Source organism: Helianthus annuus, chromosome 17 (genome assembly GCF_002127325.2).
Source record: "Helianthus annuus cultivar XRQ/B chromosome 17, HanXRQr2.0-SUNRISE, whole genome shotgun sequence".
NCBI lineage: Eukaryota > Viridiplantae > Streptophyta > Magnoliopsida > Asterales > Asteraceae > Helianthus > Helianthus annuus.
In genome coordinates this window covers 25,521,269-25,546,365 of record NC_035449.2, presented here as the reverse complement: position 1 = coordinate 25,546,365, position 25,097 = coordinate 25,521,269, and the positions used below count along the sequence as shown (strand labels likewise).

At 32.9% G+C, this 25,097-nt stretch overlaps 2 protein-coding genes across 2 annotated transcripts; one reads left to right on the top strand and one right to left on the bottom strand.

Annotated features, from left to right (window-relative positions):
- Positions 1-3,791: 3,791 nt before the first annotated feature.
- On the bottom strand, positions 3,792-5,175 carry LOC110923895 (zinc finger BED domain-containing protein RICESLEEPER 1-like). Its single transcript, XM_022167948.1, has 2 exons — positions 3,960-5,175; positions 3,792-3,889 (listed from the first exon to the last, which is right to left on the bottom strand). The coding sequence occupies exons 1-2, from the start codon at positions 5,173-5,175 to the stop codon at positions 3,792-3,794; spliced, it is 1,314 nt and encodes a 437-aa protein (XP_022023640.1).
- Positions 5,176-14,797: 9,622 nt separating this feature from the next.
- On the top strand, positions 14,798-17,010 carry LOC110923239 (putative F-box/FBD/LRR-repeat protein At4g03220). The gene is made up of 3 exons (XM_022167390.2): positions 14,798-15,835; positions 16,267-16,440; positions 16,602-17,010. The coding sequence occupies exons 1-3, from the start codon at positions 14,798-14,800 to the stop codon at positions 16,893-16,895; spliced, it is 1,506 nt and encodes a 501-aa protein (XP_022023082.1). The 3' UTR covers positions 16,896-17,010.
- Positions 17,011-25,097: the final 8,087 nt, after the last annotated feature.

Here is a 25,097-nt window from a genome sequence, read left to right as displayed (position 1 = left end):
TAGAATGATCAAATAATTAAAATTAAATTAAATTAAATTAAAATACTATAAATAGGCAACTTATTTGTGCTTATGGTTGTTATATCCTTGGCTTTGTGAATTTTTTTAAAATAATGGATTTTTCCTTTCTAACTCTAAAATTTCAATATTTGGCAATTTAAATCTAAAGTTTCAATCTTCCGTAATTTAAACTCTCTAATTAATTTGATTTATCACTTCTAATTCAAAATTTTCCATAATTGCAATTTAACCCCTTTGATTTTCACTTTTAACACAAAGCTTTTCATTCTTTTCAATTTAACCCCAAAACTTTTTTACTTTCAATTCTAGTTCGGTTATACTTTTCATCTTTCGAAAGTTTTCCGTTTAACGTTTCATTCTAAATTTTCCGAGTAAACACACCTCAAGGTGCGTGTGGGGTTTAACATTTTTTCATCTATTTTTCCCGTTTGACAGACTCATCGCAACGCGTCTATTTTTCCCCGTTTGATAGGTTTGTCGCAACGCGCAGGTCCAAGATCGACTTAATTATTGTTTTCTATGTTTTACACACATGCTCGCAGTCGTGTAAGAAACATTTGTCTTTCATATAATATGATATATAACTAACAAATCCTCCGCCGCAATGCGACGGGTGGTAATTCTAGTTGATATCATAGGTAAATTTTGCATAATTAACTTATCATCCTAACGAACATTTCAATTTATTTTTCAAACCACCCATGTTCATAAATAACTGGGTCAATATATCTATTTGTTAGTAGATTATAATTCCTTATATTACAGTAATAAAAAATATGTTTAAACGCATGTGTAAGATTGAATAAACCTATGTATTTTATATCTAATAAAATAAAATATAATATACTTTATTAACATATATGGTCACCAAGATATGTATTTAAAAATATAAACATTGACATCACAATTATAAGTTTTGTTAAGTTATTTTTAAATCATTAATTCTTCCAGTTGTGTATTAACTTTGTTTTTTAGTACCATCTGTTTATTTGTTATTTAACATATTGAATTTTTACCGTTCTTATAGTCCGAACACATTAAATATAAAAAATACTTTAGAATCACTAATAAAAACAACTATCATATCATTATTCTATTTTTTTTTTAATATTTTAACTAATATAATCTCAAACTAGGTGAGGCCTTAAAGTAAAAAAATATAAGTTTATTTAAAAAATTAATAATTAATTTCATATTATAAATTATAATTATAAATAAGCAACAAGTTTTAGCTTAGGTAAGTTGTACCTTTGGCTTTGGGTGATTTTCAAAAAAAAAATTGAATTATGTAGTTCTTGCCCCACCAAGTGAAAAACTTTCTTATTAAAATAAAGTTTTTGTTTTATAATTTAGGATTGTAAATGTATGATGGAAGTGAAAAAAATCTCTTATTAAAAGTGTAAGTTGAGATCATACATACTTTGGAGAGCAAGCCAAAACAAAAAACAAGTTGATTCCTATTATTATTTTTTTTTCGTCTGTCTTATATGATTGAGTTCATTTGGCCATTACAATTTTTTTTTTGTCATTATTACTTCATTTTTTCCTTTTTTGAACAGCATTAACACTTGATAAAACGTGTTTTGGTGCTTCCGACACTTGATAAAATGTGTTGGGTTCGTGTCACACCCCAACCGATGGTGGAAACATCGGGATGAGACGAAATAGATTGCAAGAGACATCATAACACTATGTGACAATATTGATTTAATTCAAATTTCATTTCAAGACTAATTGTCATACAAGTTTCAAATAGAAATAACAACATTGTTTCAAATTGTAACATAACAATAAAAGATAGATTAATCTAGGTGTGTATCTATGTCCACCTAAATTGCATTTCTTCTTGAACATCAACTCATCAATCAACCTGCAACATGTATTAAAATAGGGTTCAATGCAAAAGCAAAGGCGAGTATACAAGTTTTTGTTACATAGCATAATATAGCATAAAATAGTTTAAAGTGCTCATATCCAACATGAATCATATTAAGCAAGTTTACTAGCATGCCGAAACGGTGTACTTATATGTTCAAACCTAAGATACCAATGCGTTAAAATAGCTTATCCCAAATAGAATAAAAGGGAGGTTAACATGTTTGACTTAACAATACCCCAAGAATCATGGGTGGTGCATTACTCCTATAGCGCTATAATTGTTAAGGTAGGCTAGCAAAGTTAATGAAGCATATATCGACACAAATAGTTTACATTAGCATAACAAGTCTAAACAAGCATCATATAGTTTCATGTTAAGCATGGATAGAGTTTAAAATAGTTTCATGTGTTGTGAAATTTTGTATAACATACATGTTGCATCCCAAAGTGATAAAAAGGAAAACGGGATCGAGTATACTCACGGTTTTTGCAAGCTTTCCTACTTGATATCCCGTGAGTAGGGGTGTAAACGGACCGGACCGGACCGGACCGGACGGGACCATGTTCATGTTCGTCCGCCAAGGTTTTACCGGACAAACGGACGGTTCGCGGACAGAGGACCGAACGAGTTTTCTTGTTCGTGTTCGTTCACTAAGGATATGAATTTGTTCATGTCCGTTTGTGTTCGTTCGTTAAGATCCTTAACGGACACAAACGAACTGGTTCACGGACGTTAACAAACGAATTGTTCATGAACATAAATGAATTGTTCATGAACATAAACGAACAGTTTATGAACATAAATGAACGGTTCATGAACACAAACAAACAAATATTAATGTAATTAAAACAACATCAATTATCCATAACATTCAACTTCATTCTTCCAATAGATAAACTAAAATTAACATAAACACCGTTCAAAACATTCTAACATCCAAAAGAATTAGAAATTTTAGTTTATCTAAAGCATACTTGAACAACTAGACATAATTATCCCAAAAGTACTAGCATATCCCAAAAAGTATTAGCATATCCCAAAAAGTATTAACATAAACCATAACAATCACGAATTCACCATCTTCATTGCACTAACGTCATCCCGTCTTCAGTTCATGGAAGTTCAACATATATAACGTCATCATTTTCCTACAATTATCAAGGAAATTAGGCATACACTATAATAAAAGAAATAATCATGTTCAACAATAATAAAACATTACCTTCTTTTTCTTCTTTTGCAACCCATAATAATGACGATACCAATCAGTCCCACAAATAAGCATATCCACCATCTTAGTTCCTAAAGAGGCGCGATGTGGATCAATAACCCTCCCACCGGCACTGAAAGCTGATTCTGAGGCAACTGTGGTGAGTGGAATTGCTAAAATTTCAACAGCCATTTTGGATAAAATTTTATACTTGAGTTTGTTATTCTTCCACCACTCCAATGCATCAAAATGCTCACCTTATTCAGGAATCAATACGCCTTCTTCAAGATAAGTGAGTAATTCCAACTTCACACTTTCAACACAATCAACACTTCTAATATGTTGCTCATATTTAGCACTATCGGTCTTATACCCCTACCAAATCTAGAAGTGGTAAAGATAGAGCTACTAGGTATACTACTGCTCCCACTTTGACCACTACCAATATTTGAACTTGTAGATGAGCCAGCATTAGGCTCCTTACAAGCCTCAACATACTCTTTAAACAATTCATTCAAAGTTTCTTCAACTAACTTAATCTCTTCTTCAGCCTTTTTAGCATCATAAATGGCATTAAAAGAAAATTTAATTAATTTCATCTTGAATCTAGGATCCAGAACATCACCAATTGAAATCAACAAATTACATTCACCCCAATACTTATTAAATTTCAAATTCATCTTAGCAGCCATATCTTTCATCCAAAAATAAATCATCCATAGCTTCTTTTATCCCGTATAACTCTTGAAGAAATAAGTTGGATGTTGGATACTCAGAGCCTAGGAAAAAAGAGTAAACGCTTGTTAATAATTCAAATGTAGCATGCATGCAAGAAATAAAATTTAATACCTGAAATAACTTTTGTGGCCTCGTTGAAAAGTCCCAAGAAATGCCATACATCTTCAACTTTTTGCCAATCTTCTTCACTTGGCAAAGTTTTGTATGTAGATTCCCGCTCGGCATAATTCACAAACACTTTTTTAAACTCAAAAGCTGTGGATAACATAGCATATGTGGCATTCCACCGAGTACTAACGTCTAAGATTAGATGCTTCTTTGGCATTTGTAATTGCTTAGAAAGCTCACTAAAGGTATGTAATCGACCCGGAGATGCACTCACATGTTTCACACATTCACGAACATTGTGAATTATGTCTTTAATCTTTGTTAAACCATCCTGTACTAACAAATTCAGAATATGTGCACAACAACGCACATGAAACATTTTTCCATCAATCGGAAGCTTCTTTTGAATAGACACGTTTTCCATTAACTTCTTAGCCACCACATCATTAGTTTTAGCATTATCAACAGTTAAAGTAACATCCTTTTTCTCAATTTTCCACTCTTTTAGACACTCGTAGAGGCAATCATGTATACGAATGCCTGTATATGGTGGAGGTACCTCAACAAAATTCAGTATGCATTTATGTAGCTTAAAATCCGAATCAACAAAGTGGCATGTAACAACCATGTAATGAATATTCTGAATTGATGTCCACATATCAGTTGTAATGCTACAACTATTGACTAAATTTAACAATTTTTGAATTCTTTTTCTTGCAATTCCATAAGCAGATATACAATCTTGCTTAACCATTGCACGTGAGATCTTGGTATATGATGGATTAGCTTCCTTCATCAACACATTAAAGAGATCATACTCAACAAAACTAAATGGCAACTCATGAACCATGATCATATGAGCAATAACCTCTCTCATCCTAGTCATATCAAACTTCCAATTTAGAATACCTGATGCACCATCTGATTTTCCAGGCATAGCATTCAACTTTAATTGACCTTTCTGCACCACTTTTAATTTCGGGCACTCCTGAAGGTATCTACGCATTGGTGTGGTTGTTCCATCTTTGTACTTCTTTACTTTCTCCCCACAATGGTTGCACTGATGCACTATAGTTCCATCAGCCAAAGTTATCTCATGAAAATTTTCCCAAACGACTGAACTTGTCTTTCTTTTCTTTTTACAGAATGCCTCATGATCTTCATCATTTGATGCACGTGCTTGTTCATCAAGAATAACAACTTCTGGATTATCTTCCATCATTGGAATGTCTGCGCTTGATTTAAATTATGCTGATTCAAATGGTGAATGAAGATTTATATACTGGTCTTCATTATAGGGGAATCGACCACTATAAGAGACATTTGACATCTGCACATTTAAAAATCATGACATTTGACATCTGCACATTTAAAATCTATGAAGAAACAACATAAATGCCTACAATACTTTCATAATTCACATACTTTAAGCTCATCTAGAATTAGTCACTAAAAATATATCATCAATACATTAACATTGGTCACTAAAAATATATCATCAATACAAGATCCATTTTCTACTTCCCTGACTTACCTGATGTCGGAGACCGGCGACGAAGATGAGGGTGGTGGTCGATGGCGGGGTGCGACGGCGTTTGGGGTTGAGGACGATGGCAGGGTGCGACGGCGGTGGTCGATGGCGGGATGCGACGGAGTGGGTGGCGGGGTGCGATGTGGTGATGGAGATGGAGGGCGGTGGTCGATGTGGTGATGGAGATGGAGATGGAGGGCGGCGGTCGATGTGGTTCAGGAAGGTGTCAACGTGGTGAAGAAGAAGTGAAGAAGAAAGTGTGATTTGGGTATTAGGGTTTACGACTTTTATTTAAATCAATAATATAAACATACGAATTGGGAACTATTGTGTACTGTAATTTGTGATGTAATTTAATATGTACTATAAGTTACAATTATAATCAGTATAATAATAATACAACATAAAAATGTGCATCTGTATATTTTTTTAATGTTTCAGGTTACATTAACAAAATCATCAATTTTTTTAATGTTTGATAGTACCTAACTATCGAGGATTACATTACACAAGTAACTAATAGATAAAAACAGTGCATATATATGCTTATTATTATATGCTGATTATTAATCATTTTAAACACATTATAATGATCTAATATCTATAATTATTATTATTATCATCAATATACATGTATATGAATATGACAAATATAAAAAGAAAAGATAATATAATTTAAATAGAATATATAAAAAAATTTATTCTTTAATGAATAATATAAACAAACAAACATGGACGAACGTAAACGAACGAACATAAACGAACGTAATCGAAAGAACGTTCGCGGACACATTATCGAACGTTCACGAACATAAATGAACGAACGAGACCTTTGTTCATGTTCGTTCATTTAACTTATCGGACGAAAACTTTTGTTCATGTTCGTTCATTTACTAAACGAACGAACATGAACGAACTTCCCGCCGAACGGTTCATGAACTTTTCGTTGAACGTTCAGTTCATTTACAGCCTTACCCGTGAGTGTTGGTGGTTGATGGATTAATTTGGAGCACCTTGTCCTTCTACACGAAGGAACATAGATGTATGAGTTTGGGGAATAACGGAAGATTATAGATTTGGAATTTAAATAACATGAACTTAGCCATATGAAAATAATCACCCATCACATATGATGTTTAGATGATAAACTTACTAACTTGATAGTGCCCACTTGTTCATCATCAAGGGTTCGGTTTGTTTGTGTAAATAACTCAATCACCTGATTTATTTCATTGATACAATTGAAATATATATATATATATATATGTGTGTGTGTGTGTACAGGAGATTTGTAAACTAAGAAAGTAAATCACAAAATAATTACATAATATCGAACGTCGTGTTTCAATACAGCATGCCCAGTCGGCATCAGAATAGCCGACCAAAGTTGTCTTTTGTGGTCGAGAGAAAGTTAATCCAAAGAAGATAGTGCCTTTAACATAAGGCAGGATGCGCTTCACTGATTGAAAATGGGCCGTTATGGGGGATTACAAGTGTTGACTGGCCTGATTAACCGCATAGGAGAGATCGGGACGAGTAATAGTTAAATACTGTAGAGCTCCAACCAATGATCGATACAAAGTGGGATCATGAAACGGATCACCATTGGAGGAGAATGTTTTAGTGGTAGTTAAGGGAGTAGCAACCGGCTTGGCATCCACTAAACCTGCACGAGCCAAGATGTCATGAGCATATTTTGCCTGACTGAGGAATGTGCCGTTTTCTGAATAAATCACCTCGGGACCCAAAAAATATCCAAGAGCACCCAAATCTTTGACAAAAAACTCCTCATGCAGACGAGTAATAAAATACTGAATAAGATTAGGATCACTACCAGTAATAATGATGTCATCGACATAAACCAGAAGATAAACAATTGCATTCCCTTTTTTGAAAATAAACAAGGAAGTATCTGCTTTGCTATAAAGAAAGCCATTTTTTAGTAAAAAGGTTCTAAGTCGTTGAAACCAGGCACGAAGGGCCTGTTTGAGACCATAGAGAGCCTTCTGCAAGCGACAGACATGATCAAGAAACTGAGAATTAACGAAACTAGTCGGTTGTTCCATGTAAACTGTCTCAGTGAGATTGCCGTTTAAAAAGGCATTTCGAACATCCAACTGACGAAGTGACCAACCATAGATAGTGGCAAGAGCAAGAACAACTCGAACTGTAGATGCCTTGACAACTAGACTGAAGGTATGAGAAAAATCAAGACCAGGAACCTGAGTGAAACCTTGAGTCACTAGACGAGCCTTGTACCTGTCAATAGACCCATCAGCCTTATATTTTGTTCTATAAATCCACTTTGAGCCAACGATATTTGCATTCTTTGGATGCGGAACCAAAACCCAAGTGTTGTTTGCCCGTAGTGCATGAAGCTCCTCCTCCATAGCTTTAACCCATTTAGAATGTTTAGCTGCAGATTTATAGCCGCGAGGATCCTGTGCTGCAAGTAAAGCATAATGTAAAGAACCTAAAAACAAAGCAAGATTAGCATAATGTTTTGGTTTGTAAATTCCGTTTTTCGGTCGAGTCCGCATGGGATGCGATGGATCAGCACAGCAGAGGATCCTGTTTGAGAGTTGGGTTGGATGGAAGGATGGGGGCCGAGTAAACTAGGTGTAGAATCTGAGGAATGGATAGTATGGGACGGAGGTTGAGATGTAGGAGTGTGAATACTGGGTTGAGGTGAATGGGCGGAAGACGGAGGATCGGACAGAGTAGTGTGAACCGTAGAGGGGGTGTGCAGTGGGCCGGAAGGAATGGTTTGGTTGGGAATAGTGTGGGCCGAAGGCAGTTGGTGGGGAGGTGGTGTTTGGGCCGAAGGTTGTTGGTGGTGGGGTGGTGTTTGGGCCGATGGTGGTGGAACAAGGAAGGGAGGATGAGAACAAAGCGAGCACAAGGAAGGATTTGATGAGTGTTTTTGGACCGATGGTGGTTCTTGGGAAGCAGTGGGTAGAACGGGCGCGGAGGGAACGGGTAAGGTTTCATCAAAGTTTGAAAATACAAGAGTGGCTTCATCAACAGGTTTGACAGAAGTGCTAAAGGGAAAGTTGTCCTCATCAAACTGAGCATGTCGTGTTACGTAGATCCGATGAGTAAGAGGATCTAAGCACCGATAACCTTTATATTTTGCATTATACCCAATAAAGATACATTCGACACTACGAGGGGATAATTTGTGCTTTGCATAATCCCTCAAGTATGGAAAAACACGACAGCCAAAAATTCGAAGATTTGAGTAAGTGGGACAATGACCATATATGATTTCATATGGTGATTTAAAGTCGAGAACCGATGATGGGAGGCGATTAATAATGAAAGTGGCAGAGGTAAAAGCGTCCGCCCACAAGGTGGCAGGTGCATGGGAATTAAAAATCATAGCGAGGCCGGTTTCAGTAATGTGTCTATGCTTTCGTTCAGCTCGCCCGTTTTGTTCAGGAGTGTGAGGGTAGGAGAGGCGATGATGAATGCCTTGAGTTTGAAAAAATTGTTGCACTCTATTGTTTGTAAACTCAGTGCCGCCATCACTTTGAAACACTTTAATTTTGCAAGACAATTGGTTTTGAACAAAGGGTGCAAAAATTAATAATGCATCATAAAATTCAGATTTGTGTTTAAGTGGATAAAACCATGTGAAATGAGAATGGTCATCAATAAATATAGCATAAAAACGATAACCATTCGTAGAAGTAACAGGTGCAGGTCCCCACAAATCACAATGTATTAAATCTAAAACATGCAATGAACGTTATGAGTTTAATACAAATGGCAAGCGATGAGATTTAGATAATTGGCACGAAGAACAAACATTTGGTTTTAGGTAATAAAGAGGTAACAAACAAAGAACCATGTTTATGAAGTCTGGAAATAACATCAAAAGACACATGTCCAAGGCGATTGTGCCATTTTTCAAATGAAGTTTTGAGATGATGAGCCGAGTAGGAAGCAATAAATGCATGATTTCCTTCTCGAAGAACATAAAGGCCATTTTCACAGGTGCCTTTTGCCAGGATTTCCTTGGTTTTTCGATCCTGAATATGAAAGAAATCATTAGAGAAAAGGACGTCAATAGGAGAATCATGAGTAAGTTTACTAATGGATAAAAGACGTTTAGTGAGATGCGGTACGACAAGAACATTTTTTAAGTGAATGTTATTAGAAAGGGATTTTGTACCGACGTTTTTTACTGGTAAAGTGTGACCATTACCAAACCGAACAAACTCATTACTAGGAGGACTAGAAGTGTCATCAAGATCCTTAACAAAGGGAGTCATATGTGCCGACGCACCTGTATCACCAGTCCAATTAGGGTGGTCCTCATCAGTGACATGGCACTGTGCATGAAAAGCTTGTGCGAGATTCGCATCAATAGGAGCAGCCTGTTTTGCAAAACTGACCAGATTGGGGCAAAGATTTGCATAGTGTCCATCAGTCCTGCAAATTTGGCAATGAGGTGGTCGTCTGCCACGACCACGACCTGCACTACGACCACGGTTAGAATAAGAGGAAGTAGGGTTAGGACGAGATTGGTTACCAGAACGTTGTGCCTGAGCCGTGAAGGCAACCGAAGGTTGCTAAGAGCCATGTAGGGACTGCATAAATATTTCTTGATTTTCGGTCTTGGCCAATAATTCACGGAAGGAGGTAGTACCAAGAGCACGATAAGTAGTAGAAAAGTGCTCATAGGAGGGGCCGAGACCGCAAAGAAACCAATGGCACTTGTCAGTCTCAGCGACAGGGTGACCGATTGCGGCTAGTTGGTCACATATAGCTTTAAACTTGCGGCCAAAGTCAGCAACCGTGGACGAGCCTTTCTGGAGAATACGAAGGTTGTCACGTAACGTGTGCATTCGGTCGGTAGATTTGTGACTATAGGCACTTTCCAAAGCAAGCCGGATTTGGCGTGCATTGGAAAGGCCTCTAACCTAAGACATGGCTTCTTCGGACAGGGACGATTGTAAAAGAAGACAAATCGTCTGATCATCGGCTGTCCAGGTGGTATATTCAGGGTTTGGTGAAGGTTTATCATTGACGAGAACAGTTTCGACAGGAGTTGAAAGCGTGCCATCTATATGGCCGATCAGTTTTTGCAGGTTGAGAACAAGGGTAACCTGTTGGGACCAAGCAAGGTAGCTGGAAGCTGTTAATTTATATGGAATAAAGTGAAGAAGAGAGTGGAGTTGTGTGGTGAGGGAGGTCGAACTGGAAGAACCGGAAGAAGCCATGAGTGGCGGCGGCAGAAGGGGTAGGGTAGGAAAAAGCGACAGGGATTAAGAGAAGAAGGGAGAGGATCGCCTTTTGGCTGATACCATGTAAATAACTCAATCGCTTGATTTATTTCATTGATACAATCGAAATATATATACATGTACAGGAGGTTTGTAAACTAAGAAAGTAAATCACAAAAGAGTTACATAATAATACAAATTATATGCATGATTGAGTAAATCAACTAATTGATTTACGTATAGCTATTAGTTTGAATATTACATGAGTATTATATAGAGTATACTATATCATATATGTCAAGAAAGAGGTAGAAGATTGAAGTCTTCATTTAGGCACCTCTAAGTGTCATAGAATTCATACATGAGGTAGGAAGAACAAAGCTTTCATTTAGGCACCTCTAATGTTCACCACTACACTTGTTGTTAAAAAAAAACAAGGAGGGTCATGAACTTACAATAATAATGAAATACAACAACTAATCTATGAGAAAACATCAAGAAGTGAGTGGATTTTTATAAAAGATAGTGCAAGCTAGTCTAACAATCACACATGAAGCTTGAACACTTCTTGTGGGTAAAACCCTAACTAAAACAGAATGTTTGTGAGGTTTTAACCTCTGATTTAACATTTCTCAGCCTTGTTTTTAAGCCCAAATAACCATTCGATCGATTATGAGCATTAGGACATAGGTTTGAGATGAGATTAGCTCAAGTTTACTAAGTTTAGCAAAGTTTTAGATGAAAACAGAAAAATCAGTCAACTTTGGAGCCTTTTTGGTGACGTTCCAGGGCCTGGTTTTCCATGGAAAACCAATGGAAACGTAGCTAAGCTCAAACCAAAGAAGTAGGAAAAAGAATGAAGTGAAACGGATAAGAAACAAGTGAGTTATGCTCACTTTAGTGAAGGTTGAACAATCTGCTCGAACTTGGATTATTCAGCTGATTATAGGAGGATTTAGGAGAGTTTGGACTGATTAGAAAAGTGTAAGAAGCTTGGATTATGTGTGGTATTTATAGGGAATGATTAGGTTAGGTAGTGGTTGAATGTTAAAAATTGGTTTAAAACTCAAAAAAACATCAAAAACCCGCTAAAAAAACGAGCTGAAATGAGGCCTGATCCTTTTTGCGTGCTGGGCTGGTCTTGGCGGGCCGCGAGACATGGGCTGGGCCTAGTCGCGGGCCGCCTGGTTTGATATGGACGAGTGCTTAAGTGAATTGAGGGGCAGGTTCTAATCGATGTCAAGACCCAGCTCAACTGGTTGAGGCGCGTGTGTGTGGGTCTAGTGACCCGGGTTCGAGTCCTGTGGTTAGCGTTTTTTTTTTGAGATTTTATTTTCTTTTTTTTTTTTGTTTCTCTTATAACCTTAAACTTTCAGCCATTTATACAAATAGTCCCCAAGTTTAAAGTTTCAGTAATTACTCTAACACCCCTAGACTTTAATTAAAACCTATGTTATGTTATTTTTTTAAAGGAACTAACCTTTTAGTTTAAACTAACTAGGTTCACTAACTTTAAAAATTAACGAGACTAACTAGTTTATTAAAAAAATTAAATTTTTAAATAGTAAAATTAATTAGTTTAATTAATTAAATAAAATAGGATAGGTAAATAACCGTATTTATAAACGAATTTAAATTAGGATAAAATCCCTTAAACGATTATTCACCAAGCTTCTGAATCTCATTATTTAAAGAGTTTTAATTAGTTTAACGAGTATCAAGTGTCGATGAATATAGAATCAAGAATCCTTGAATAATATTTCGTTCAAACGAGAATTGTTTATCAGTTACACATGAGACAACGTGAATACACGAACATGATTAAAAATAACTTCGTTTTCATTTATGATCAAGAGCCTCGAATTATAAACGAAGCGAAAGTAGATGACAAAGAGAGTACAAGTATCTAAATATAGAAAGTACAACACATCTTGCTAAAATAAGAAAGTGCGAAAAAAATGCGAAGCGTTACAGTTCGTTCGACCCGCCTAATGATTTCTTAGCTATGATATTAGGGCTTCTTTGGGGTGTATGACGGACACGGTGGTAGTAAGGATGGGGAGTATGTAGCGAAGAATATACACTCGAATGTGTTTGATCTATGAATGACAACAGGGGGGAACTTGATAAGCAGATAAATTAAGCGGTATCGCCTCAGACGCCTCCACAAGATCACGATAGAAGTCATACTCCGCTTCATAATCATCAAATGAAGCTCGACTTTCTGATTCATATGATAGTGATGCTTAGCCAAATTTGACTTCCCAATTGTGTTCTTTTGTCATATTTCATATAGATGGTATATTTGACATGTCATAAATTATGGAGTTTGTTTATACACACAAACGTCGTACCGCTGAATAACACTTTATTGGTATTTTGAACCTAGCGTTTATGCTTTATTTGTGTATGTGACGTCTTAATTTCTAAGCCCCCGACCGCATCGCGGCGTGAGCTTCCATCTAGTTAAAATTAGTTGGCTAAAGATATAATAATTATTTTTAATTAAAAAAATAAATATCCACAATTAAGTAGGATAAAGAGAGATGGGAAAACTAATAAATAGATAACTCAAATTGATGACATATGCCCCCCTTGGATTTATGTGGAACACTAATTATTGCGAGAATACACAGAACAAAATGAATCACCCATTTTTTAATTATAAAGCCCAAAAAGTAAATGAAAATGTTACAAATGTAAGATTTATTGTTTCTTACACTAAAATTAAAAACAAAATATAGAAAATTTTTATTTTTTATATAACTTACACATATGTAGGTTATGTGCATGTTAAATTACTTACATATATGTAAGTTATATGTAGGTTAATATTTATGGTTTTTTTATGTATAGATTATACACATATGAAAGTAAGTAATATAACATTCAAAAAATATGAACCTTAAATCTCAAAATTTAATGATTTAGAGTTTTTTTTTTTTGTTCTCGCCTATATATGTTTATATACATTAGATGAAGCCAATAAGTTATATTATAAACAATTCAATAAAAAAGTCAGTTATTTGTTTGCAGGTAATGCATTATTGATCCTCAATGTTTAGTAATTCACAACTTATTATAATGGTTGTAAATTTATTATTTAGATGTTTCTTTTTGTTGAAATTTCATAACAATAATGGTCCTTACTAGCTAATGCAGTAAAATTTTACAGTTAAGTGATCATGTAAAAGCAGGCGACAATTCAGATTGGCCACAACTACTATTTGACTGTTGTGGAAGACAAGTTGCTGGAGATAGCGGCTGACGATCAAGAGATGGGAAAGTTTCGGTGACCAACGAGTTGAGGTGGAGACCGATCTGGTTTTGTTGTATCGATAATTGCTTGAGAAATGGAGAGAGTGGATGCAGGAAGTGCCACACCCAGTGAATAAACACGCAGATGGTCTTGGCTAGCGATCTAGGCCAACAAAGAAGAAACGAGGGTGGGTTTAGGCATGGTCTTATATATTAAGGGATTAATATTATTTACTTCATTGCTTTCTTTTTTGTTTGGTTTATTTTATTAATTTGTTATGTTTCATACCGAGGGTAATTTGTTTATTTTGCATGACTTAGCTACAAAATTTTACGACGTTAGCTGATAAGAATCAACAATGTTACGAAAATTGAACTATAGAGAACACATAATTAATAAGTTTACAACTGTCAGAATTAGTTATGTAATTATTAAATGTTAAAAGTCAATGGTGCAATATTTACAAAGCATAAAAACCAACCAAGCAAAAAAGAAAAACCATTTAATCGAATTAAAAAAAAGTTGTTAATTTTATTATTTCTCAAAATTTGATTATGTATCTTTTGGAAAGTGATTTTCTAATATGAGAGATTTATTTTACCCTATATTTTTTTTTTTAAATTTTAAAAGAATGGGTAATTCAATCGAAACCAACTCAAGCGTTCCTCTCGTTTTACAAGCCCAGTTGTTGAACTTTTCAAACCCTAACCTATTACTATTTCTTTCACCACACCATCCATCCATTCATCCATCAACGTTTAAATCCATTTAAATCCAAAATCAAAACCACCCACAAACCAATCAAATCCAAACAAATACAATGGAAACAAGATCTGCCAAGAGACGAAAGCTTCGAAACCCTAATCATTCATCCGAAAACAACACCGGTGAAGATCGAATAACTGATCTTCCTGATGCTATTCTTCATCACATCCTCTTCCTTCTTCCCATCAAATTGGTTGTACAAACAAGCATCTTATCGAAGAGATGGAGGACTCTTTGGCACACCTTACCTGATCTAGATTTCACCTCCATTGTTCCATCAGGAACTCGTGTAAAAAAGATTGGTAGTTTAAACAACCTTGGCAATGGAAGCGTGATCACCCGGATTTTATCGCTTCGTGACAAGCTTTCGGATGTTAGGAGCCTTCGGTTCGATGCTTGCATGAGCTTTTCTGGGCTGCAAGCATTGATCCGGAGTGCGGTTAGGCTTGGCGTGCAAGAGCTTGACATTCGGGTTGAAACTAGTGACATATTTAATTTTCCTAGAAGCCTAATTACCCATGATTGTTTGAGGGTTTTGAAGGTGAAAGCTTGCCCTTCTTTTAGGTTACCTCCATCCAGAATAGTGAGATCCGGGTTTCAAACACTTCAAACATTGTCGCTTTCGGATGTTTATCTAGACAAGCAATCCTCTTTAAGAGACATGTTCAGTGATTGTTCGTTTCCACAGCTCAAGAAACTGCACTTAAAACACTGTGATGATTTGATACACCTTAGAGTTGGTTGTCTTGTACTAGAAGAACTAGTGTTAAAGAAGTGTTCTTCGTTACAAGGTTTGGAGATTTTTTCACCTAGATTGGTGACATTAAAGGTTTCAAGCTGTTTTGATGGTTTTAGTGTTACTGATACTTGGGTTGACATCAATACACCAAGATTGCATACTCTTGTTTGGGTGGACAATCCAATTACTAGCAACAACTGTCTGCAAAATCTAGTTTGTTTGCATGAGGCAACTATTGGGTTTGTTTTAACTAATCTGTATGTTGATGCTAAGAAGTTCCAAAGCGGATCGCCTAGTTTTCTTTCTGGACTCTCTCATGCTGTGTCTTTAACCCTAGAACACAAGTTTGTTCAGGTACTTTACTATGATCCATTGACCGATAAAAAATTATATTGTCAACTTATATGTCAACTTCTAACTTTTATTTTCGCTGGCAAGGGCAACCTTTTACTCATCATAGATTTACACTTGATAATTTACATGTGATTTGCACTCGATTTCACTTGTGAAAATCAAGTCGTAATCAAGTGTAAATCTACTAGGATTCGATTTCACTTGTGAAAATCAAGTCGTAATCAAGTGTAAATCTACTAGGATTAAGCGAGTAATTGTTCTTGATAATGAAAGTGAAAGTGAAAGTTTGGTCTATCAATAGTTAAATTATCGGTATGGATATTATTGGCCAATGAGTGTTAGTTTCCTTTATAATATTAGCAGCTAACATGATATTCATTTGATAAAATACACATATGTTTGGTCATAAGAATTGAATTTCTTTGAAATAGATTATATCAAAGAACAATTCACTTGTGGCTATCCTTTTCAATCCATTCGTAAAGCTCAATTCGCTGGAGTTGCAAACTAGCGAGGTTACGGACTTGGCAAGTGTACTCATGGTCTGCCCTATGATCCACACGCTGATTATCAAAATTACCTATAGTCACAAGCGCGAAAAAAGAGTAAGTATTATGAACTCGATTCAATGCATTCTGATTCGTTTCTCAAATCATGTTTCCATATTACTTCAGGGGCCTTGCTATCATGAGTGGGATATTATTGCTTATGTTTGTTTGTTTCTTGTTTACAATGTAAATAATGATTTAATTTACCATTCTTGTAGTGGGGCAGACTCTTATTGGATTTACTAAACTCTAGGACAGAACAATACTGGGATACCAAAGCCAAAGATTTGGAGCCCCTTCTACATCACCTAAAGGTTGTAAAGATTCAAGGGTTTTCGGAAGATCACATTAAGCTGGTTGAATTTTTGCTCCAGCATGGGAAAGTCTTGCAAGATCTCATCCTCGGTCTTGAAATAAACAACTCAAGCGACTGCCATCGACATGAAAAACTGAAATCCCGGATCATGGGATTGTCCCGAAGTTCTCTTGATACTAAACTAGCATTTCATTAACATGACATCACCTACAAATTCAAATTTGAGCACTGAGTTTTTGTTAACTAGGGTGTGTTTGATTTTATTGTTATCAACGTTTAACCACAAAATGCATTACACTTTATTATTCTTATCAATGATTTCTTTTCATATTTTAGAATTTATTGTTATCTTATAGGTGAATGATCTATAAATATTAGTGACAATTGTGGTATTTGTAAATGATTTACTAATAGTGTAGTGATAATGGGTGAATGATTTGATAATTAGTGTAGCCATCCTTGTTTTTGTGGCAATATAAATACATGTTGGATACCGCCTCGCAATGAAAGGCCGTTTTTATGGCTTTAGGTGATTTGGAGCTTTTAACATAGTTTCTAGTCAATTTTTAAAATATGTTAGTCCAGGTGAGGATCCGGTATGTTTTTTTGCATCTGAACTCTACCAACTCATGAACGAACTCAATCTATCACTTTTTTTAGAAACGTACATGAAAGGCTTGTTTTTTTAACGGTACATCACAATCAAACATTTTCATAGGTAAGCCCTGTCGGTCGTTGGTTGGATTAGCATTGTGCCCAAAAAATAGTGAAGATGGGCAGCCGGACCACAACGATATGGGGGTGTTCCCTCAGAAGCCCTACTTTAAAAATTTAAAGACAAATAATTATAATGAATCAGTTATCAAGATTCTTTTCTAAACGAGATTATAGCTCAAATAATAATGACGAAGAAGATGAAAACATAAACTCTTTACATATGAATTCTGTTGAAATTAATATTTCTCAAATTGAAAACAATCTTTTAAATTGGAATATACCAAAACAAGATGTTAAAACTATTTACAGAATTGGTACTTTTGATTTTTTACAAGATTATTCTATAAAAACTCATGAACAAACCATACCTATTAATAAAGATTATCAAAACATGCAATTATTATCCGTAGAAGCTATTAAAAGACCTAGAAAATTATATAAATTTCTACACATAGGTTTAGTTCAAGTCGCCATTAAACCCATGTTCAGATTAGGAATTGATGCTCCTGTATTACTAATTCTAAGAGATGCAAGACATACAAATTTTAATAATTCTTTGCTAGCTATGGCTGAGTCTAATATTTCAAATGGTCCTATTTACTTTAATTGCTATCCAAACTTTTCAATTGGTTTATTTGATCCAAATATTTTAGATACTTTAACAATAACAATTAAAACCAAAAACTTAGAGTTTAAAGAAAAAAACTAATGCTGCAGTAGTTATATATAGAATATATTATAAGACTATGACTACCACTATAGAGCCTAAAACAAAATTAATATCCCCAAAAGATGAAACTATTATTTTTGAAGCTAATACCATGCATACAAAGATAGGGACGCCTAAAAAATTAAAATGGAATGAAATAACTCAATCTTTAACATGGAATTTACAAGATATAAACCCACCAAAACCTATTGAGATAGAAAATCAAACATCTAATATAGTAGAACATTCTGATGGTTCAATAGATATTTCTTTTAATAGTATATTACCAAGACATTCTATAGGAGCAAGTACTAATACTAGAAACACTACAGATGAAAATTTATTTAGAAGAAGCCTGTCAATGAAAATGAAAGGAGTCGATTTTTCAAATACTATTCCAAGACCACTATATGAAGAAAATGATAGTGATAATAATACTTATGTTGCAACTAAGTCTGATATGGAAAATTATGAAGACTTACAATGAGTGATTCAAAAACTCAAGCTCGAAGAAATAACAATATTTGGTTTTTGAAAAATTGCAAAAGGAGAATAAAGTATTTGAGAGAAAACATAGAAGAATATAAAAATCCATGCAACATGCCTCCATCCGACCCGTATCATCCCTCTAATTATACATCTAATCCGTATCATCCCTCTAGCTGTATATTATTTTTAGAAAAAAGATTAAAAGAAGAAAATAATTATAGAGTAAAACTTATAGAAAAAATTTCAAGCACAACTTGCTAATTATGGATAAAGAAATGTTAAAATATTTAAAAGATGAAATGTTCAATGGGTATAATAATAAAAATTTAATATGGTATTTTTCTACATACGATGAAGATGAAAGATTTTTACATGAGATTGATTGGCACTTATATATGTGTAAAAATGATGAAAATATTCTATTTTTCTCTTGGTTTCCTCTTTACTGTATAGAAAATAAAATTGAATATCCATTTTTTGAAAATATATCTGTTAGTAATACTATAACCAAAACCTATACAATTATAGATAAAAATGAAGATATTACTAGTATACATCCTCCACATATGGATATAAAATTAAAAAAAGAAAATAAAGACTATATTGCAAGGCCTCTAGCAAACATTAAAGAAGATATAGATAAAAATGTAAGGACAATTATTTTTCAAAATAATTACACAAATAAAAAATTAAATACCATAGGAGAACAATTAGAAAGGATAGAAACTAATAATAAAAATAATTTAGATCAACCTAGTACTTCAAATACTAAAATAATGACTGAGACTATTGAAAATCCAATATTTAAACCCTATAATATAGATATCCCAATATGTCTAAACAAACAACAAGATATGTTACAAGATATTTCCTCAAAAATCTCAAAACTAAATATAAATGTTATTTCAGATCAGGAAATTCAAAGTATCGAAGAACAATTTAATGATTTTTAGATAGAAGATTCTATAAACAAAATTAAAAGAGGAAATTACCATTTTTCAAAAAATAATACCTATACTACTAGACATGAAACAAGAAATTATTACCCTAGACCAACCCCACCCGATTTACAATTTGAAGAACGACATACCTTAGTTCAAGCAAAATACGATGGAACCTCTCTATACGAATGGAATATAGAAGGTCAAACAGAACATCAAATTCTTAATCTATTACAAGAAATGATAATGGCAGCTAATGCATATAAAGCAAATGGAAATAACGAAACTCAAATTCTTACTATGATAGTTTCTGGTTTTACGGGAATTCTTAAAGGTTGGTGGGATAAGTATCTTACAGAAGAAGAAAAACATATAATTCAAGATTTTAGATGGTATAAAGATGTATTTCTTTCAAAAGTTATGACTAGAGATGATTGTAAAGAATCCTATTGGAAGGAAAGATTTATAGCTGGGTTACCAAAATTATTTGTAGAAAGAATTAGAGAAAAAACTAAAAAGGATTTTAATAATAATATTCCTTATAGAGATTTATCATATGGACAAATAATAAATTACATAAATCAAGAAGGATTAAAAATATGTAATGATTTAAAATTAAAAGAAAAAATAAAAATGGATGGTATCTAAGGCCATAAGGAATTAGGAAGCTTTTGTCAACAATATGGACTTGAACCATTTAATAATCCTTCTAAATCTAAAAAGAAAATTCCTAAACAATTAATCAAGAAAAACTATAAAAGAAAACCATACATTAAAAATAAACAAAAATATTACAAAGACAAGATTAATTTTCAAAAGAAAAAACAAGGTAAACAAGATATTGTTATTTGTTATAAATGTGGAAGACAAGGACATTATTCTAAGGATTGTTATACTAAGAAAAAGATAAATGAGCTAAACATTTCTGATGAATTAAAAGAACAGATAAATAAAATACTTATTTATGATAATTCAAGTGAAAACATTATTTCAGACTATAGTGATAATGATTTAAATTATATTGAAGATTCTAATTCAGAAAGTAGTTCAGAAGATAATATGTGTGAACGCATTGGTCCTTGTATTTGTGAAATAGATGGAACAATAAATTCTCTAACAGAAAATAATAAAGATCTATTCGAATTATTAGAAAAAATTGATGATAAAGAGGTAAAACAAATATATTTAAAACAATTAAAAGAAAAGTATAAACTACCAATAGAAAAGGAAGAAAAGGTATATAATTTCAATGAAATATGTCAAAGATTTCAAACAAAACAAATAAAAGAAAATCATGTTACAATAACTTATTTACAAATAGAATTAAAAAATGTTAAGGAAGAAATTCGAGAAATAAAATCAAAAATTAAAGAACTAGAAAAGGGGAAAAATAAAAAGGATGAAGAAAACATTGACAATACTGAAAATATGGGAAAAATAAATCATTTAAAAGGATTAACTTCTCAAAAATGGTATACTAAATTAAATGTAATAGTCAATAATGAATTTCGATTAACATTAGTTGTCATGATTGATAGTGGTGCTGATATGAACTATATTCAAGAAGGTCTAATACCCACAAAATACTATGAAAAGACTACATATAGATTATTATCTGGAGCCAATGGGAACCCATTAAATATTAAATATAAACTAATAAATGTTCATATTTGCAAGGAAAATTATTGTTATAAAACCCAATTAGTTTTAGTAAAGGATTTAACATCTCAAATTATATTAGGACTCCCATTCATAACTCAGTTATATCCTTTCACAGTTGAAGAAAAGGGAATAAGTATTAAAGTATTAAATAAAAGGATCTGCTTTGAATTTGCTCATCCAATTACTTCAGAACAAATAAATATTTTAAGCTTAAAAGAAAAGCAAAAGTATTTTTTAATTGAAGAAATTGACCATGTTAGAATAAAGAATCAATTGCAAGATAAAATGATTATAAAAAGAATACAAGAAACTAAGAATAAATTTAAAGATAACATTTGTGCAAATATTCCAAATGCTTTTGGCGAAAGAAAACAACATATAGTAAGATTGCCTTATATTAAAGATTTTAATGAGAGAAATATTCCAACCAAGTCTAAAGCTATACATATGTCTCAAGAGTTAGAAGGCTATTGTAAAAAGGAAATACAAGAATTATTAGATAAAAAACTAATTAGACCATCTAAATCCCCTTGGTCTTGTTTTGCCTTCTATGTTCAAAATAATGCAGAAATAGAAAGAGGAGCTCCTAGGTTAGTTATAAATTATAAACCATTAAATAAAGTTTTAGAATGGATTAGATATCCCATACCAAATAAAAGAGATTTATTAAAAAAAGATTTATGATTCAAAAATATTTTCTAAATTTGATATGAAGTCTAGATTTTGGAAAGTTCAAATTGCTGAAGAAGATAGATATAAAACTGGATTCAATGTACCATTTGGACACTATAAATGGAATGTAATGCCTTTTGGATTAAAAAAATACTCCTACAGAATTTCAAAATATAATGAATGATATCATTTTACCATTAGGAAATTATGCAATAGTTTATATTGATGATGTATTAATATTTTCAAATTCCTTAGATCAACATTTTAAACATTTAAATGCTTTCTACAATATTATTCATAAAAATGGATTAGTAGTATCACCTTCTAAAATGAGTCTTTTTCAAACAGAAATAAGATTTTTAGGACATAACATTATTCAAGGAACAATAAAACCTATTAACAGAAGTTTAGAATTTTCAAATAAATTTCCAAATGAAATAAAAGATAAAAAGCAATTGCAAAGATTTTTAGGATGTTTAAATTATATTCAAGACTTTTTCAAAGATTTAGGAATTATATGTAAACCTTTATATGACAGGTTAAAAAAGAATCCAAAACCATGGACTCAAGAACACACGGATATAGTAAAATATATCAAAGATAAAATAAAATGCTTACCCTGTTTACATATTCCCCATCCTAATGCAAAACTAATTGTAGAAACTGATGCAAGTGACATAGGATTTGGAGGAATACTAAAACAGGAATTAAATAATAAAAGAAAATTTAGTTAGATATTATTCAGGTACATGGAATGATACTCAAAAGAATTATTCTACAATTAAAAAGGAAATTTTAAGTATAGTTTTATGTATAAAAAAGTTTGAAGACCAACCATTTTTATTAAGAATCGATTGTTTATCTCCAAAATATATTTTAGAAAAGGATATTAATAACCTGATTTCAAAACAAGTTTTTGCAAGATGGCAAGCATTATTAAGCAATTTTGATTTTCAAATAGAATTTATAAAAGGAGAAAATAATTCTTTACCAGATTTTTTATCAAGAGAATTTTTACAGGGAATATGAGCAACTCTGATTCTACAAAAAAGATTGTATTCTCAAAACAACAATTCTCAAAATCTCAATTATCAAGTTCTCCAAGTTCCCCATCAAGACCAACCCATTTGCAACAATTTCCTTTATTACCTAATATTCAAAACAAATTTGCTCCTCTAACTCCAGGGCCCTGACCTAGACCTCCATTCTCATCCATTATTCAAAATCTAGAATCAAAACCCATTATTCAGTCTCCTTCTTTCACAAAACTTTCTAAACAATCCCCTCCTTCAAGCTCTTCACCAGCCACTATTCCTTATACCATCAACCCAAATAAAAAGATTATCAAAATTCTAGAACCTTTGGAAGTCGAAAAGGTTAGCAAAATTTTTTTATCCTTAATCGACTTCATTTATCCAAAAGGATGCCATTTTTTCAAGGACGAATACAAGACCAGAGATTATTATCAAAAGGATGCCATTTATCCAAAAGGATACAAGACCAGAGATTATTATCAAGCAATTCTAGTAGATTCAGAATCAGTCAAAATTCGACACAATTTTAATAGTGAAGATCCTTCCAAGATTGCTTATAGTCAAGAAAAAATTTTAAGGGTTCTATCTTTAGAAGATTGGAATTCTAAGCCCTATAATTCAAAAACCCTTTCAAATTTCAGTGCTTATCCTCAATATAACTATTATGATTATCAAGATGCATGGGAATATGCATTTCTTCTAAGAAATTTTGATCATTCTTGGTTCTTCCAGTTTGATGAAGATTTTTCAAATATTTATCCAAGATGGTTTGTTAAATGGTTTAAATATATGGGAATTATTCCAGAGGCTTTTCCCAAAGAAATTTCAGAAGCATTCTCAAGATTTGTCGAGTATTTTCAACATGATGGAACACCAATTTTTTAATATACTTTACAGTTTATGAGTGTTTTCAGAATTCCGTGGATTTGTTATGGACTTACAATTTTCAAGAAGAAAGCCCTACAGAACTTTCTCCTCCGTTACTCTATAGACAATACAGATGTAAATAGTAGAATAAGTTTATCATCACCCCAAAAGCAAATTCTCAAGCGGTTACCAAGTATTATAAGGAACTAACTGCTCAATATAAAACAAGTTTAAAGTCTCTGATTCGGGATATTAAAGCCAGCAATGAAGATCAAGAGTATATTCAAAGACTTTCAGGATGCAATTCTCCAGAAGAAATTTTAAGGATAGTCAATGAAATTCGACAGTCTCCATCCACTTCAAAACACTCATCCCCGGGGACTGAAGTTTTTCAAGATTCTTCAGACCCATATGATATGATATAAAAAAATGATGAAATGATGAAAGTTTGGAAAATAATTATCTTCAAAAGTGGTGCAAAATAATTCAACAAGAAGACAATCAACTTTTCTTATTTTCAAGAATGCAGCAAATAATTCAACAAAGAGACAACCAACTTTTCAATTCTTCAAAATAGTGCAAATAATTCTTAAAGTGGACAAACAATTTCTTCAACAAAAGCCACTCCATATGGAAGATATTTTAAAAAATCAATAATGAAGACCCTTTTACTCCATCTATAAAAGGGAAGAAGATCAACGAAGAAGAACAACTCACTTCATTTAGAAAACCCATTTCTTATGTATGAAAAAACCCTCAAACCTAAAACTTGTATTATCAACCTCTCAATGTTCAAAATCTTTAGATTTTTAAATTATAGTTGCTCCACCCGATTGTAAGGAAATTATTTGTAATCAAGATTTTCAATTAATAAATTCAGGTATATTTTAAATTTACATTATGTTTATTCATGTGCTTGTTGATCTTGCCATCTCTCTATCATTCATATAATTCATATGTATGTTTTAATCTTCTTTCTATCATTCATATAATTCATATGTATGTTTTAATCTTCTTCATGTCAAACGATCCTAAACTTATATATATATATATGGCTAGAAAGTACAAATTTCCTAAAAAGTGTAAAAAGTCATAAAACACTCTAATTTCAGCCATAAAATACACCTAAAACCATAAATAACAGAGTGAAAATTACTAAAACAACATATTCAAACCATAATAGTTCATAAAAACTTAAAACACACAATCGTAGAACTATGAATATAAAACACAACATGCTAATCAACATAAAACACAATAATATTTGTTATTCGATAATCAGAGCCTTATCATCCAAAACACAATAC

Excerpts from the sequence above, each read along its gene's own strand:
- LOC110923239 (XM_022167390.2), top strand. The coding sequence starts at position 14,798 with ATGGAAACAAGATCTGCCAAGAGACGAAAGCTTCGAAACCCTAATCAT. Across the intron at positions 15,836-16,266 it reads TAGAACACAAGTTTGTTCAG|ATTATATCAAAGAACAATTC; the intron begins GTACTTTACTAT and ends TCTTTGAAATAG. Across the intron at positions 16,441-16,601 it reads GTCACAAGCGCGAAAAAAGA|TGGGGCAGACTCTTATTGGA; the intron begins GTAAGTATTATG and ends CCATTCTTGTAG.
- LOC110923895 (XM_022167948.1), bottom strand. The coding sequence starts at position 5,175 with ATGGAAGATAATCCAGAAGTTGTTATTCTTGATGAACAAGCACGTGCA. Across the intron at positions 3,890-3,959 it reads GGCCACAAAAGTTATTTCAG|GCTCTGAGTATCCAACATCC; the intron begins GTATTAAATTTT and ends CTTTTTTCCTAG.